Source organism: Euleptes europaea, chromosome 19 (assembly GCF_029931775.1).
Source record: "Euleptes europaea isolate rEulEur1 chromosome 19, rEulEur1.hap1, whole genome shotgun sequence".
Taxonomy (NCBI): Eukaryota; Metazoa; Chordata; class Lepidosauria; order Squamata; family Sphaerodactylidae; genus Euleptes; species Euleptes europaea.
Window position 1 is genome coordinate 31,637,401 of NC_079330.1, and position 12,808 is coordinate 31,650,208.

The 12,808-nt window shown below is 50.2% G+C and overlaps 1 protein-coding gene across 1 annotated transcript in view; it reads left to right on the plus strand.

Annotated features, from left to right (window-relative positions):
• Positions 1–499: 499 nt before the first annotated feature.
• The window catches only part of USP32 (ubiquitin specific peptidase 32), a 249,919-nt gene continuing 237,610 nt past the window's right edge, over positions 500–12,808 (plus strand). The window contains exon 1 of the mRNA XM_056865259.1: positions 500–583. Coding sequence (XP_056721237.1) covers positions 526–583 — 58 coding nt within the window. The 5' untranslated portion in view covers positions 500–525. The remainder of the gene's footprint in view (positions 584–12,808) is intronic.

The following is a 12,808-nucleotide window of genomic DNA, read 5'->3' on the forward strand; positions in this document are numbered from 1 at the left end:
AGTATATGCAATTTAATGATGGACAGAAGAGAGTGAGGGGAAGTCATTTACGCTTTGTTATTTTTTAGATTAGAAATTTTTATAGATTTAATCTTATCTTGTTAAGTATTATGGGGAAATGATGTATAAAATGAGAAAATAATAAAAAAATTATTAAAAAAAAAAAAGAAAGGCGGCTACAGCGACCGTTTGTTTTCGCCCCGCCCGTTACGTCCGTCACGTGACGCCGCCCTCCCTCGAGGCGGGCGGGGCCGGTTTTGAAAGGCGAGGAGGGGGCGGGGCCGGCTGTTGGCGACGTCACGTGATTCGGCATGGAGGCGGCCGAGGCGTCCCGCCTGCCTCTCCGGACTGCTCGGCGGCGGTGGCGGCCGCGGCGCTAGGGGCGGACGGAGGGCCGGGCCAGGCCAGGCCAGGCCGGCCGCGGACAGGCGCGGAGGAGTCGGCCTCGCGAGCAGCAGCGGCCGAAGCGAGCGGGGTCCGGAGCGGCGGCCGGCGGCGGCGTCCGCCATGGACTGAGGCGACGCGATGGGCAACAAGGAGTCCCGCATCGGCTTCCTCACCTACGACGAGGCCCTGCGGAGGGGTGAGTGGTGGGCGGGGGTATGCTAATGAGGGGGCGGGGCTTCGGCCCCAGGGTGGGGTTGGGGGGAGGGGGAGGAGGAGCTGAATGTTGCGGGGTGGCACTTAGGGGCGAGGTCGGGGTTGGTGCTGGGGGGGGGGGTCTGAAGGAGGCCCTTTGAGTGGGGGGGGGCCTCATAGCCTCTGAGGGGGGTAGTTGTGGGAGGGATGGAGGGGTTTGGGGCCAGCGGTCAGCGGTGCTAGGTCCTGGTTGGTCTTTTTTGGGGGGTGGGGTGAGAGTGGAAGCGGGTGGGAGGATAGAAGATGTAGGTTTGGGGCTGGCGGTTGTGGGGAGGCTCAGCCCCCCCCCCGGGGGGTGTCAGAAAGGGGATGGGGAGGAGGGGAGATGTGTGTGTAAAGTGCCTTCAAGTCACAGCCGACATGGCGACCCCTTTTGGGGTTTTCATGGCCAGAGACGAACAGAGGTGGTTGGCCAGTGCCTTCCTCTGCGCAGCAGCCCTGGACTTCCTCGGTGGTCTCCCATCCAAATAGTAACCAGGGCTGACCCTGCTTAGCTTCTGAGATCTGATGAGATCAGGCTAGCCTGGGCCATCCACGGTGAGATGAGCCTGCCACAAATACCCCAGCCCAGTGGGGCGCGTTTGTGGGCCCAGGCTGCCTCCTTGCGTTAACCGTGTTGGAAGGATTCCGAATGCTTCAAAATGCAACAGACCCGGGTCCCTTTGCTGAGGAGCGATTGAAAACGCTTAGGGCCGTTTCGCTTGGAGAGAAGGGGGTTAAGGGGAGACGTGAAAAAGATCTATAAAATTATGCATGGTATGCGGAGAGTGGACGGGGAGATGCTTTTCTTCCTCATAATACCAGAAGGCGGGGTCATCTGCTGAAGCTGGAGGGTGACGGATTCAGAACTGATAAAAGGAAGTATTGCTTCACACATAGTGAAATTGTGGAACTCCCTGCCCCAGGATGTGGTGATGGCTGCCATCTTGGAAGGCTTTAAGAGGGGAGTGGGCATGTTCATGGAGGAGAGAGCTGTTCATGGCTGCTATTTGAAATGGGTGCTAGTCATGATGCAGACCTATTCTCTCCAGGATCAGAGGAGCAGGCCTATTATCTTAGGTGCGGTGAAACACAGGCAGGATGGTGCTGCTGCACTCGTCTTGTTTGTGGCTTCCAGAGGTACCTGGTTGGCCACTGTGTGAACAGACTGCTGGACTTGATGGGCCTTGGTCTGATCCAGCAGGGCTTTTCTTATGTTGACCAGTGGTGTGAGGGATGTGCATATAGCGGCTTGAGGGTGGTGGGAGGGAACGGAATGGCTCTCGGGGCTGGGGGCTGTGCGTGGGTTGGGTGGAGGAAGCTGGCTTGGACTTCTGCAGTCCAAGGGGACGGGGTGACTGGATCTGGGCAGGAGGCGTCAGGATTTGTGTGGCCTGTGCTGCAGTGGGCAGGGGATTGCCACTGGCCGTTGGGGGCCAAGGTTGCTGCTAGGGGAGCTGAGCTGTGGGGGTAGGCAAGGTGGATGGGCTTTGGGGGCGTAAGGTTGATGAGGTGGCACAGAGGAAGGCGCATGGCAGCACATGTACTTTCCTTTATCCCGTAGAATATCTGATCTTGAGCAGTTTGGTTTTAAACCTATATTTTGGGGAATGTAAGGGCTGAGAGAGATATTTTGCCACTGCCAACAGCGCGTGTACTGGAAGGATGGTTTCTGTAGTCTTAAATCATAATTAGTCTAACTTGTGAGTCCTAGCTGTCATTGGGGAATTGCAGGCTGAGAAGATGTGCCACTGCCTCCAGTTGTGGCTGTAGAAGCCACGTGGGGTCAGCAGGGAGGTGTGTGTGTGTGGGAATCGGGGCTGAAGTGGGCACTGTAGCAAGAGAAAGGCTTGCACGCTTTCTGCATGGAGTCGTAAGAGGGGCCTATGGCTGGCGAGCGGGGCTCGAGGGTTCGTGGGGGCAGGAAGGGGGTCGTGGGCTTAAAGTTTGGGGGGCCCTAAGGAGGTCTGGCAGGTGGAAGGCATGAAGTTAAACTTGCTGTCAACTTAATGGGGGGGGAAGAGTGGAGTTTGGGGGACACTGTGGTGGTGGAGGTGCTGAAGAGCTTTTCCTGAGGACTGTGGCAGGTGGGGGGAGCCTTTGAGGGTAGGACTTCAGGGCACTGCTGTTGATGGGGGTGGTGGGGAGTGACGGCAGCCACAGTGAAAATCCTGAGGGAAGAAACTCCATGTGGTGGTGGTGGGGCTGAAAGTGAGAGTCATGGTTTTGCAGGCCCAGGGAAGGTCAGGGAGGTGGGTGAAGGGCTTGTAGAAGGGTGGGTGTGTGGGGGAATGGGTGAGAGAAGCTTGGGGGTTCTGGTGTCTTGGGGAGGCTCGGGCAGGGTGTGATTTCCTGTTGGTCTTTGGGAAAATACAGCTACGAGGTGTGTGTGTGTGTGGGGGGGGTGCCAGGTGTTCCTGAGAAGGTTGGGAGTGTGCAGAGTCCTGGTCATAAAGGGATCTGGGCTGGAGAGCGATGGAGTCCTCCGTCCCTGTCCAGAGAGGGAGGGAGATGAGTCTCCTTCAGGGCTATTCCTGGGGGTGGATTTCGGAGGAACTGCAATGTGCTTAGTCCACGAGAAGCAGCCAGGTAGTAAATATCCTCTGGGATGTCACACCGGGAAGGAGGGAGCTGGCAACGTGCGGCGTCTCTTCCGGCAGAGCTGTCAGTGTCTGTCAGGGCAGAGCAGTGTGAATTGCTTTGCCTTCGTGTCTCTGCTTGCACCTCAGCCTGCTCCGTGTGCTTTCTCTTGGAGGCGCCAGGCCTCTGGGTCGTCACGTCCTTTTGGCACTTGTTTGCATGCCGGACCTTAACTGGAGCGCACGCAGCCCCTTTGCCCTCTTCGATGCTTTTATTGTGCTTTCTCTGGCGGTCTTAGCTGTGCTGCTGGGGTGGGGTGGACAGTGCCTGATGCTGCAAGATTGCCCCCCCATCCCAATGCATCCCTTTAGGCCACTGGTTTAGCTGGCTCCTGAAGGCCTTGCCTGGCATCTGGCACACCTGTGTTACATACAATGACGTGAGATGATCGTGCTTCCTTGTCTGACAGCCGTTGCGTTCCTTTGCCTCTCCCACTTCTGCTTTTCACTTTGCCACCTCTCTTGTGTACTTATAACTCCGGTGTATATTGTTGCAGCTGCTCTTGAGGTGTATGACTTTGGTGGAAGCACAAACGGAGCCTAATTATTATCCGGAAAGCCCATCTTCCTGACCTACTTGGCACCTAAGGAGGAAGATATATCACTTGGTTCTTTAAAGATACAGACTTTTTGCTTTACCTGTTGAACCTTGTCTTACCGGTTGAACTCTCAGGTTTGCCTTTACCTCTCTTGGAAGGTTGGGTTCTGTGCAGTTGCTTATAAAATATTGTATGAATACTTTAGTTTCTATACATTGCTGTCATGTTTGATAGAAATTCATAGTGAACTTAGTATATAATGATGGGAGGGGCTGTGGCTCAGTGGCAGAGCATCTGCTTGGCATGCAGAAGGTCCCAGGTTCAATCCCCAGCATCTCCAGTTAAAGGGACTAGGCAAGTAGGTAATGTGAAAGACCTCAGCCTGAGTCCCTGGAGAGCCGCTGCTGGTCTGAGTTTACAATATTGGCTTTGATGGACCCAGGGTCTGATACAGTTTAAGGCAGCTTCATGTGTTCAGTAGCCTAGTGTTGTATTTTTTGGTTATCGTTACAGTTTGAACAACACTGATTTTGCTTATTTTGGGGATAAAGTGACACAAAGCAATTGTTGCATTGCTGATAATTATATCTGAGCATATTTCTGAGTGTTGGACTCCTTTAAACAAATACATGGAGAAGAATAATCATGCAACAGAGCGATGGGTTGCTTCGGGGAGGGTAGTGGTTGGCCTTTGCCTTCTGGACTCCAGGCAACTCTTCCCCCCTCCACCAAAAGCTGCACTTTCTCTCTTAGCTTTGCTCTGAAGGACAAAAGGGGCTGGAGGGGGGAATACTTATTGCTTTTCTGGCTGAAATGTGACATATGGCCACTTCCATAGGGTGAAATTACTGATAACTGTACTCTGGCAGAAACTGGCACATGCTGCACAGCAGGTGAAGAATCACTCTTTATCTGTATAAAACATTTCAGAGTGATGTGATCCATGTTGGAATTGTGCCACTACATTCAGTGGAGAGTTCAAGGAACTGGTTCTGAATTCGCATTGGTGGCTTCCTAAAGTTATCCCAGCTGTATCGGAGCACTCGACCCAGCCATTGTTTGATTCTGGGCAAGTGTCAGTTTTGACTAGAAATTTGACTCCTAGTTTGGCTGTTCAGCACTGGCAGCTGCAGCTTCTTCCAAAGTCCTGTCCTTCAAGAGCATGGCTGAGCAGTGCTCAGTGGTAGGAAATAGTTACTAGATAGTTGGACTTTATACTTCTGCGTCTGAAAATTCTGTTGCGTTTCCAGTATGTGGCTGTGGCTTTTCTCTCAGTAGTTTAAAAAAGGGGAAGAGAAGCCACAATTGTTAAGCTAAGCAAGTTGGGAGTATCAGACATTGTAAGGTAGGAAGTAACTCCCCCCCCCCCCACCGAAGAATGTGAATTTGGTCACGCTTGCAAATACACACTCATGTGAAGAAAGGAAGGGGCAGGAAGTTGCCAGACAACTAGGCCTAGGAGATTCGCAAATCTGCTTTGGGTGCACTTTGATTCTAGGGCACAAATTATTTGTGTAGATACGTATGGACAATCTTTGTTTTTATAAGTTGTTGCAAGTCTTACTGGAATTCCCGATTTGTTTTCTCTCCTGCCTCTTTCATGCAGTTGACACCCACATGCGAATGTTAAAAATGGTGTAAAAGTAATGAGAAAACCCAGTGAGAGAAAACACATAATAGCATGAAAATAAAAATTTTTGGTTTCAATTTGATTTTGCTTGTTCAAAAGTTGGATTTTGGAGGCAGAATAGGGGAGACAGGGTTGTGGAATTCAGTGACATTCCTGATCTGAGGCTTAGTATCTCTTATGGATACATTTGCACCCCTCCCTTAACTGGGATTGGGGGAAGCATTACATAAACAAACTTGGGAGCAGTTAAATTATGTTTATATAAAGTACATTTATTATTTCAACTTACGACCCCGCCTTCCCCGTCTGAGGCCGGGCTCAGAGCAGCTTACAAGGAGTGTAACATCCCATTAAATTGATAAAAACTATTAAAAGCAGCATTTAAAATGGCCCAAAAAACAGTCATGTAAAACAAATATCTGAAAATGTCTAGGGCGCCTCTAGAGTGTAAAGCATAAAACTACAACCAGGCGAGCAGATGGAATAAGGTCCCAAGTTGAATATAGGGGGAAAATATAACAGCAGTGGAGGTTAAGGAGGCCAGCATTTATATATAAGGGAACCGTAGCTGGCCTCAGCTATAGGCCTGGTGGAATAGCTCTGTTTTACAGGCCCTGCGGAACTCTCCAAGGTCCCGCAGGGCCCTGGTTTCACTAGAGAGGCTGTACCACCAGGCAGGGGCCAGGGCAGAGAAAGCCCTGGCCCTGGTTGAGGCCAGCCAGACACTCCTCGGGCTGGGGACCACTGAAAGGTTGGTATTAGCTGAACGGAGAGTCCTCTGGGGTTGCTGTAAGGGGTGAGCCCTGCCATGACTTTGAGAATTCAGAGGCCGTGTTTCAGGATTTGCTTAGTGCTACAGGTGGTGCTGGAGCCAAGCAGTTGCATTCTGCAGTCCTCCGTTTCCGAGGGTTCTTCTGAGCTGTTGTACTTGAGGTGAGCTGTTTGGTTGCTTTGAACAGGTATACGCTCGGCTGAGCGACTTGTCTGTTTACTTAGCAAGTGTGTGTGTTTTACATACAAAAGCCTCACTTGCTGGTTCCTTCTTGGCACTGCCATGCTCTGCCAGGCGTTGGCTCTGTAGGCAGCAGGGGATAGATGTTGCAACACAATGTGCCTTATGTATGAAGTTGTGGCAGGTTTGGACTTCCGTGCAGGGGGGCCATTTAATGAAAAGGCTGGTGGGTGTGGTTCCCTAGGGGTAGGCTTCTGCATTGCTTCTTGGCTGGTTGTGCGTTGTGAGCAAGGATCTCCAGCAGGCAGGGAAGTGTTAGGAAACCTTTTAAGCCTCAGCTGAATATAACTTGCAGGTTAACATTTTATTTCTGAGCTAATGGTAACCTTTGCAGTTTTGATTTTGTCAGCCGCCTCCATCCTTATGAACGCGCAGGATCCACTAATAATTGATGTGGTGGCAAGATTTTTACTGAGGGCAATTAAAGTGCGTGAAAGCTTGTGCAACTCATGAGGTAATTTTAGGGCTGTGAAGTGAGTAACTTCTAATGTATTTAAACCTGTTTTAGTGTCAATTTTATGGAGATGATTCTAAATTGTTTTTATCATATATAGATGTTGTATAACTAATGCCAATAAAGGCTTCATATTTGATTTTGTCAGCTGCTGTAGAAGTTCAAAGGCCTAAAGGTAAAGATAGTCCCCTGTGCAAGCACCAGGTCATTCCTGACCCATGGGGTGATATCACATCCCAGCGTTTAGTAGGCAGACTTTGTTTATGGGGTGGTTTGCCATCGCCTTCCCCAGTCATCTGCGCTTTACCCGCAGGAAGCTGGGTACTCATTTTACCGACCTCGGAAGGATGGGAGGCTGAGTCAACCTTGAGCCAGCTACCTGAAACCGACTTTGAACATCGGGATCAAACTCAGGTCGTGAGCAAAGCTTTTGACTGCAGTCCTGCAGCTTCCCACTCTGCGCCACGGGGCTCTTCCAAAGGCCTACAGGCAGGATAAAAGTCAGACAGCACAATCCTGAGGGCTGCTGAGGCAGCCAGCTGCCAATGCGGAAGTGGCACCACTGGTCCATTCCTTGTGGCAGTCTTCAGGGGGCACTCCCTCCACCAGTTACAGAGGTCATAGCAAGCACACCAGAGTCCACAGAAACCCCAGCAACACTCACCAGTCAGACAATGGCAGTCTGAGTGGCACAAGCGCACGGCCAATCACCACCTGCCAATCTGGCCACTGCCCTCGACACTACTTGAACCCCCCATGGAGAGCCAGCGGATGGAGAGGATGGGTCTAGCAGCAACACAACCTTCAGAGGAACATGGCCCAAGAATGCCCCCCTCCCAGCCCATAGGGGAAAGGCACCTGTGTGGCAGATAGGACAGCCAGGCTAGATCACCCCCAAGACAAATCAACTCCCTGTTCCCCATGCGAGCTGCATGCAGCAGCCAGCAGAGCATGTGTGTGTGGGAAGGGGGTGGGGACCAATATGTGGGGTCAGTCTTCAAGGTGCCACTGGACCTCTGCTATGTTTTGCAGCTAACAAAACAGAAGTCCAGTGGCTCCCGGAAGACCAGCAAAACTGATCCCAGCATGGGCATCCTTGAGTCAGGGCCCAGACGTGTGAAGGGGCAGCCCTGAGGGGAAGTCACAGATGAGGGAAGAGGTGGGGCAGAGAGAGGCACAGAGTTGATCTCAGCCACTCATAGTCAGACAGACAGACAGACAGACAGACAGGGGCAGCACTGTAAAACACCCCAGACTTTATTGGATAGTAAGTCATGAAGAAGTCCAATGAACTGGGTTGCTAATACGACCAATTTTTCCGGTATTTTTCAGGTTAGAGTTTATTAAACCTGAAAAATTTCAAAAAAATCTGAAAACCCTGGATTTTAAAAGAAAATTTTGGGTTAATAAATTCAAACCCAAAAAATAGCCATACCTGGAAAATACCTCCTGCAGGCACATGGAGGCCCGATCCGGCAAGCATCGTGGATAGGAAGGCGGGATGTGGCTCAGAGCTGTGCCACACCCTTTCTCCAGACTCCGGAAAAGGTGGGCGACATGGATCTGAGTCAGCCAGCAGGGAACTAAGGGGGACGGGAAGAGGGGAGGGAGTGGGGGAAGTGGCGGCGGGGCAGTATTCAGGTCTGCTGTTTCAGCTTCCATTTATTGCTGCCATAATTATTTCTGGTAACCCCCCTGAAAAATACCTAAAAAGGATTCTTTTGTTTTTTTAAAATTTGGCATATCAATATGCACACCCCGAGTTGCTAACTCTCTCCGCCCAGTGTGGCACCTATGCCTTTGTGAGCTCCTCCCAGAGTCCGTAGGAAGACAGGCTGAGCTGTCGGTATGCTCGGCATGCATGCGAATGAGGAGGACTGGCTGGTCAGGGCTGTCTGAGGCAGGATGCTCCAGGAGCTGGGCTGGCACTGGTGACTGAGCAAGGTGGCAGGGACTGCCCCGTCAGCCTCCCAGTCTTCCTCTGATGAGTTACCATCTGCACAGATGCCAGACAGAACCAGTGCAGCAATGGCAAAGGGTGCAGGCCCCATGCTGGCCACAGCCCTGCCTGTTGGGCCCTGGCAGTGTTTGTGGTTCTACATAGGGGGAGGCTCCATTTACCGGGGAATCCCCCAGAGGGGGCATCCCATGAGGAAGTACTCTGCAACCGCTTCATCTTCTGCTGCTGCGTGGGGCTCTGATCCTTCCAGGCAATGGGTTCCTTGGTTGATTGGCCAGCTGATCCACTGAGGATAGTGGGGCAACCACCAGGCAACCCAAACCACACTTGTGCTCTGTCCCAACTGGGGGAGGCTAGCAAAGTGGTGTGCCAGCATGGTATAGTGGTTAAGAGTGGTGGTTTGGAGCAGTGGAGTCTGATCTGGAGAACCGGGTTTGATTCCCCACTCTTCCACATGAGCAGTAGATGCTAATCTGGTGAACCGGGTTGGTTTCCCCACTCTTCCACACAAGCAGCAGATGCTAATCTGGTGAACTGGATTTGTTTCCCCACTCCTCCACAGGAAGCCAGCTGGGTGACCTTGGGCTAGTCACATTCTCTCAGCTCCACCTACCTCCCAGGGCGTCTGTTGTGGGGAGGGGAAGGGGATTGTAAGCTGGTTTGATTCTTCCTTAAGTGGTAGAGAAAGTCGGCATATAAAAACCAACTCTTCTTCAGGCCACCTCCTGTTTCTTGATGGAATGGGCCCCTTTCCCCCTCCTGCTTAGCCATACCCTGTGCCTATTTTTCCAAAAGATTTTCGCAGTCAGAACTGAACTGGCCCATTTGGGAAAAGGAGGCTGCCGCAATAAAATGCGCTCTCACTGTGTGGAGGCATTTTCTAGAGGGGGGTCGACGTTCCGTTTGAAGTATGGACAGACCATAAAAACCTAGAGGCTCTGAAAGGGACTCACAAACTCACCACTAAACAAGTGTGCTGGCTGAATTCTTTTCTAAATTTCGTTTTGTCTTAAAGCATGTGCCCGGCAAGCAGAACCACTTGGCAGATGCACTCTCCCGCCTCCCCCAGTATCAGAGTAAAGTGGACCGCCCCACGGACTCGCTCTTTACCCCTGAGCAGCGGGGGGGGGCTTTGCCCGGACTTGTGGTTCTCACCCGTTCACAAACGGGGGAAACTCACCCCTTGGAGGGGCTACCAGACTCTTTCAAAACTGCATTAATTCAGGCCTGTCAGGCAGAAGTAGCCACGAACCGTCTGCCTGACAAATTGGTTCAAAGGGGCGAGTGCTGGTTTCGAGAAAACAAACTGTATGTCCCCACGCTTCTCCGGAGGGAGGTGATGGATCGGGGCCATGGTTCTAAGGTGGCGGGACATTTTGGGTTCGTCAAGTCCTTGGGCCTTCTGCGCCGGCAATTTTGGTGGCCGGGGATGAGATCAGACTTGGATTCTTTTATTCGCAGCTGTCCCACTTGTGCTTCAGCCAAACGGGTGATGGGGAAACCACCTGGACTTTTGAAACCTCTAGAGACACCTTCGTCTCCTTGGGAGGTTATAGCCATGGATTTTGACACTGACCTCCCTCCCAGCCGGGGTAAAACTTTACTATGGGTGGTAACGGATCTTTTCTCTAAGCAAGTGCATTTAGTCCCTTACATGGGGCTTCCCACAGCTCAGAAACCTGTGCAAGGTGATCTCCCTCTGGCAGGATGGAGCCCGCTCCCCGCTGACGCCGGGTATTCACTCACGAAGACACACACGGGCGAGGAGACTCCAGCCACGGCTGCGGTTGAATGTCTGGAAGCCCGGGTACTCCTCCTTCCGCGCCCAAAGGTTTCGGTTTCTCCAACGGCAACTTGTGGCAACTTAGGCTCCTCCAATGGCAACTTAGGCTCCATCAGTTCCTGATCAGGGATAACTGATGTCGTGGTGTCGGGGAGAATACGGCACCTCAGCCCAAAAAAGGGATTGCTAACCTAATGTCAGTCTCAGGCGTCTGCCCCTAGTATCCCTTAAGCAAACTCATCCAGACAGGTAGAGCTGAAGCAGTAATACTTTATTAGGAACTAAAAGGCAAATAAAAGAACTGACTGCACGCAGGCAGGTAAGGTTAGCAATAGAGACCCCTTACAAGTTACTTGCTTAAAAACACTAGGACAGGAGAATAAGATAAACATTGCTAGGCAACAGGGAGTAAAGCGGTTCCCAGGAATGAAGACAAAACATGCCGCAGCTGTGAGAATCAGCACAAATGAAAGTATACACAAGAGCTTCAAAACCCTGAGAACCAAGGACTTGACTTGTGGCCAGAACTTGGCCTGAACTTATGTTAAGAGCCTGACTGGATCTTGCATTCAGTGAAGAAACGGACAGTAATACACATGGCTAAACTTGAATACAGTGCATAGGGGCAGCTTAGTAAAACCCCACGGGGGATCAAAATGGACCAGTTTGCATCCAGTGTACAATACTTCTTTACCAGGTCTGCTGGACATGATCCAAACTCACCGCAGCCTACCAGACAAGTATCTGCTCTCTTAACCGTTTACTGGGTATATTATAGGACAAAATGCTTGTTACTGCTCTACCAGTGCAGTCATGTGCAGATTTATTCCAGTCTAAGCCTATTGATTTCAGTGCATGTAGACTGGCGTAATGCTGCATAGGATTGCACTTCAAGTCTATTGGTCTAACCATGTGACCTAATAAGAACGTGTCTGGGAATTGCAGAACCGTTTTCAGCCCTTCCTTGTGTGTGTGTATGTTTATTTATTTGCTGTACTTCTGTGTCTGCTTTCCTCTTTGCTCAAAGCAGTTTACAATAAAACATTCCGATTAAAGCTAGCCAGAAGCCTGACATATGAACAATATATATATTGTATACACATACACACAAAAATAAAATCAGTGTAGTGAACTACTATAATAGTTAGAATCCTTTCAAGTTGACAAAAGTAATTGCCGAGCTGTGGTGAGAATCTTTGTTGTATTTCTTCTCCAGACAAGCGAAGGAAAGACTCCCCTGTAAAGAGCAGGGTGTATGTGTGTGTAATTTGACAAACCGGAGGTGTAATCCAAACCTTATCTTGATATCATTAAATTGTGAGTGACAGCAATTCTATTTTTTCCCTGGTATAAATATTGAGTGGGATGCAGAAGAATCTTTCTCTGAAACTTGGCAATTAATAGGCAATATTGAAGCATATTTCATGGTCCAAAGGGACAACAGGCACACGCTTGTAAAAGCAGTCTTCTTTATATGGCTTCCAGTTGGCAGGCAGGATACATTTTTGTTAATAAACTTGCAAGCTTAAGGAAAGCATTTTTGAAAAGGTTTTTCTGGTAGGTTATCTTTTTGCTGGGCTGGCATTAGAAGCTGGTGATTAGCGTCAATTCCTGTGTTATCGTCATATTGAGTGATCAGATACATTCAGGCCTCCCAGTACCTGTAGTGGCCCCCAGCTGGGATGGTTTGTTTAAGGGCCTGGTCCCACACGTCTCGTGAGGAGAGCTCTGCCACCTCCTACTCATCCTTCTAAAAGCGTACCTATTTCTCCCCCACCCCACCCAAAGGAGGAGTTCCTGCCAGCTTTTCATCCTTCTGGTGGCAACAGCTGTTACCTGTGAATAATAATAATGATGATGATGTATTAATATGGTCACTGACCAGCAAAAACAACAACCGCCACAACAGATAATAAGAAAACCACAACAGCTACTACTGCTATTACAAATAATCTGAGCCTAAAAGTTACATATTACGTGTATGAATAAAATGTATATAAACATTGTATAACTTGGTGTGACCCCCTTAATATTTTGAGTAATAAAGTATTTCTGCTACTCTTATCCTGTCAGAGTATGACATATTTTAATAGCTGCAGTGCAGAATTTAGCAGTCAAGAGTGTAAACTGTGAGTTTTCATCAGTTAGGAGCTTCTTAGCCAGAAACTCATCT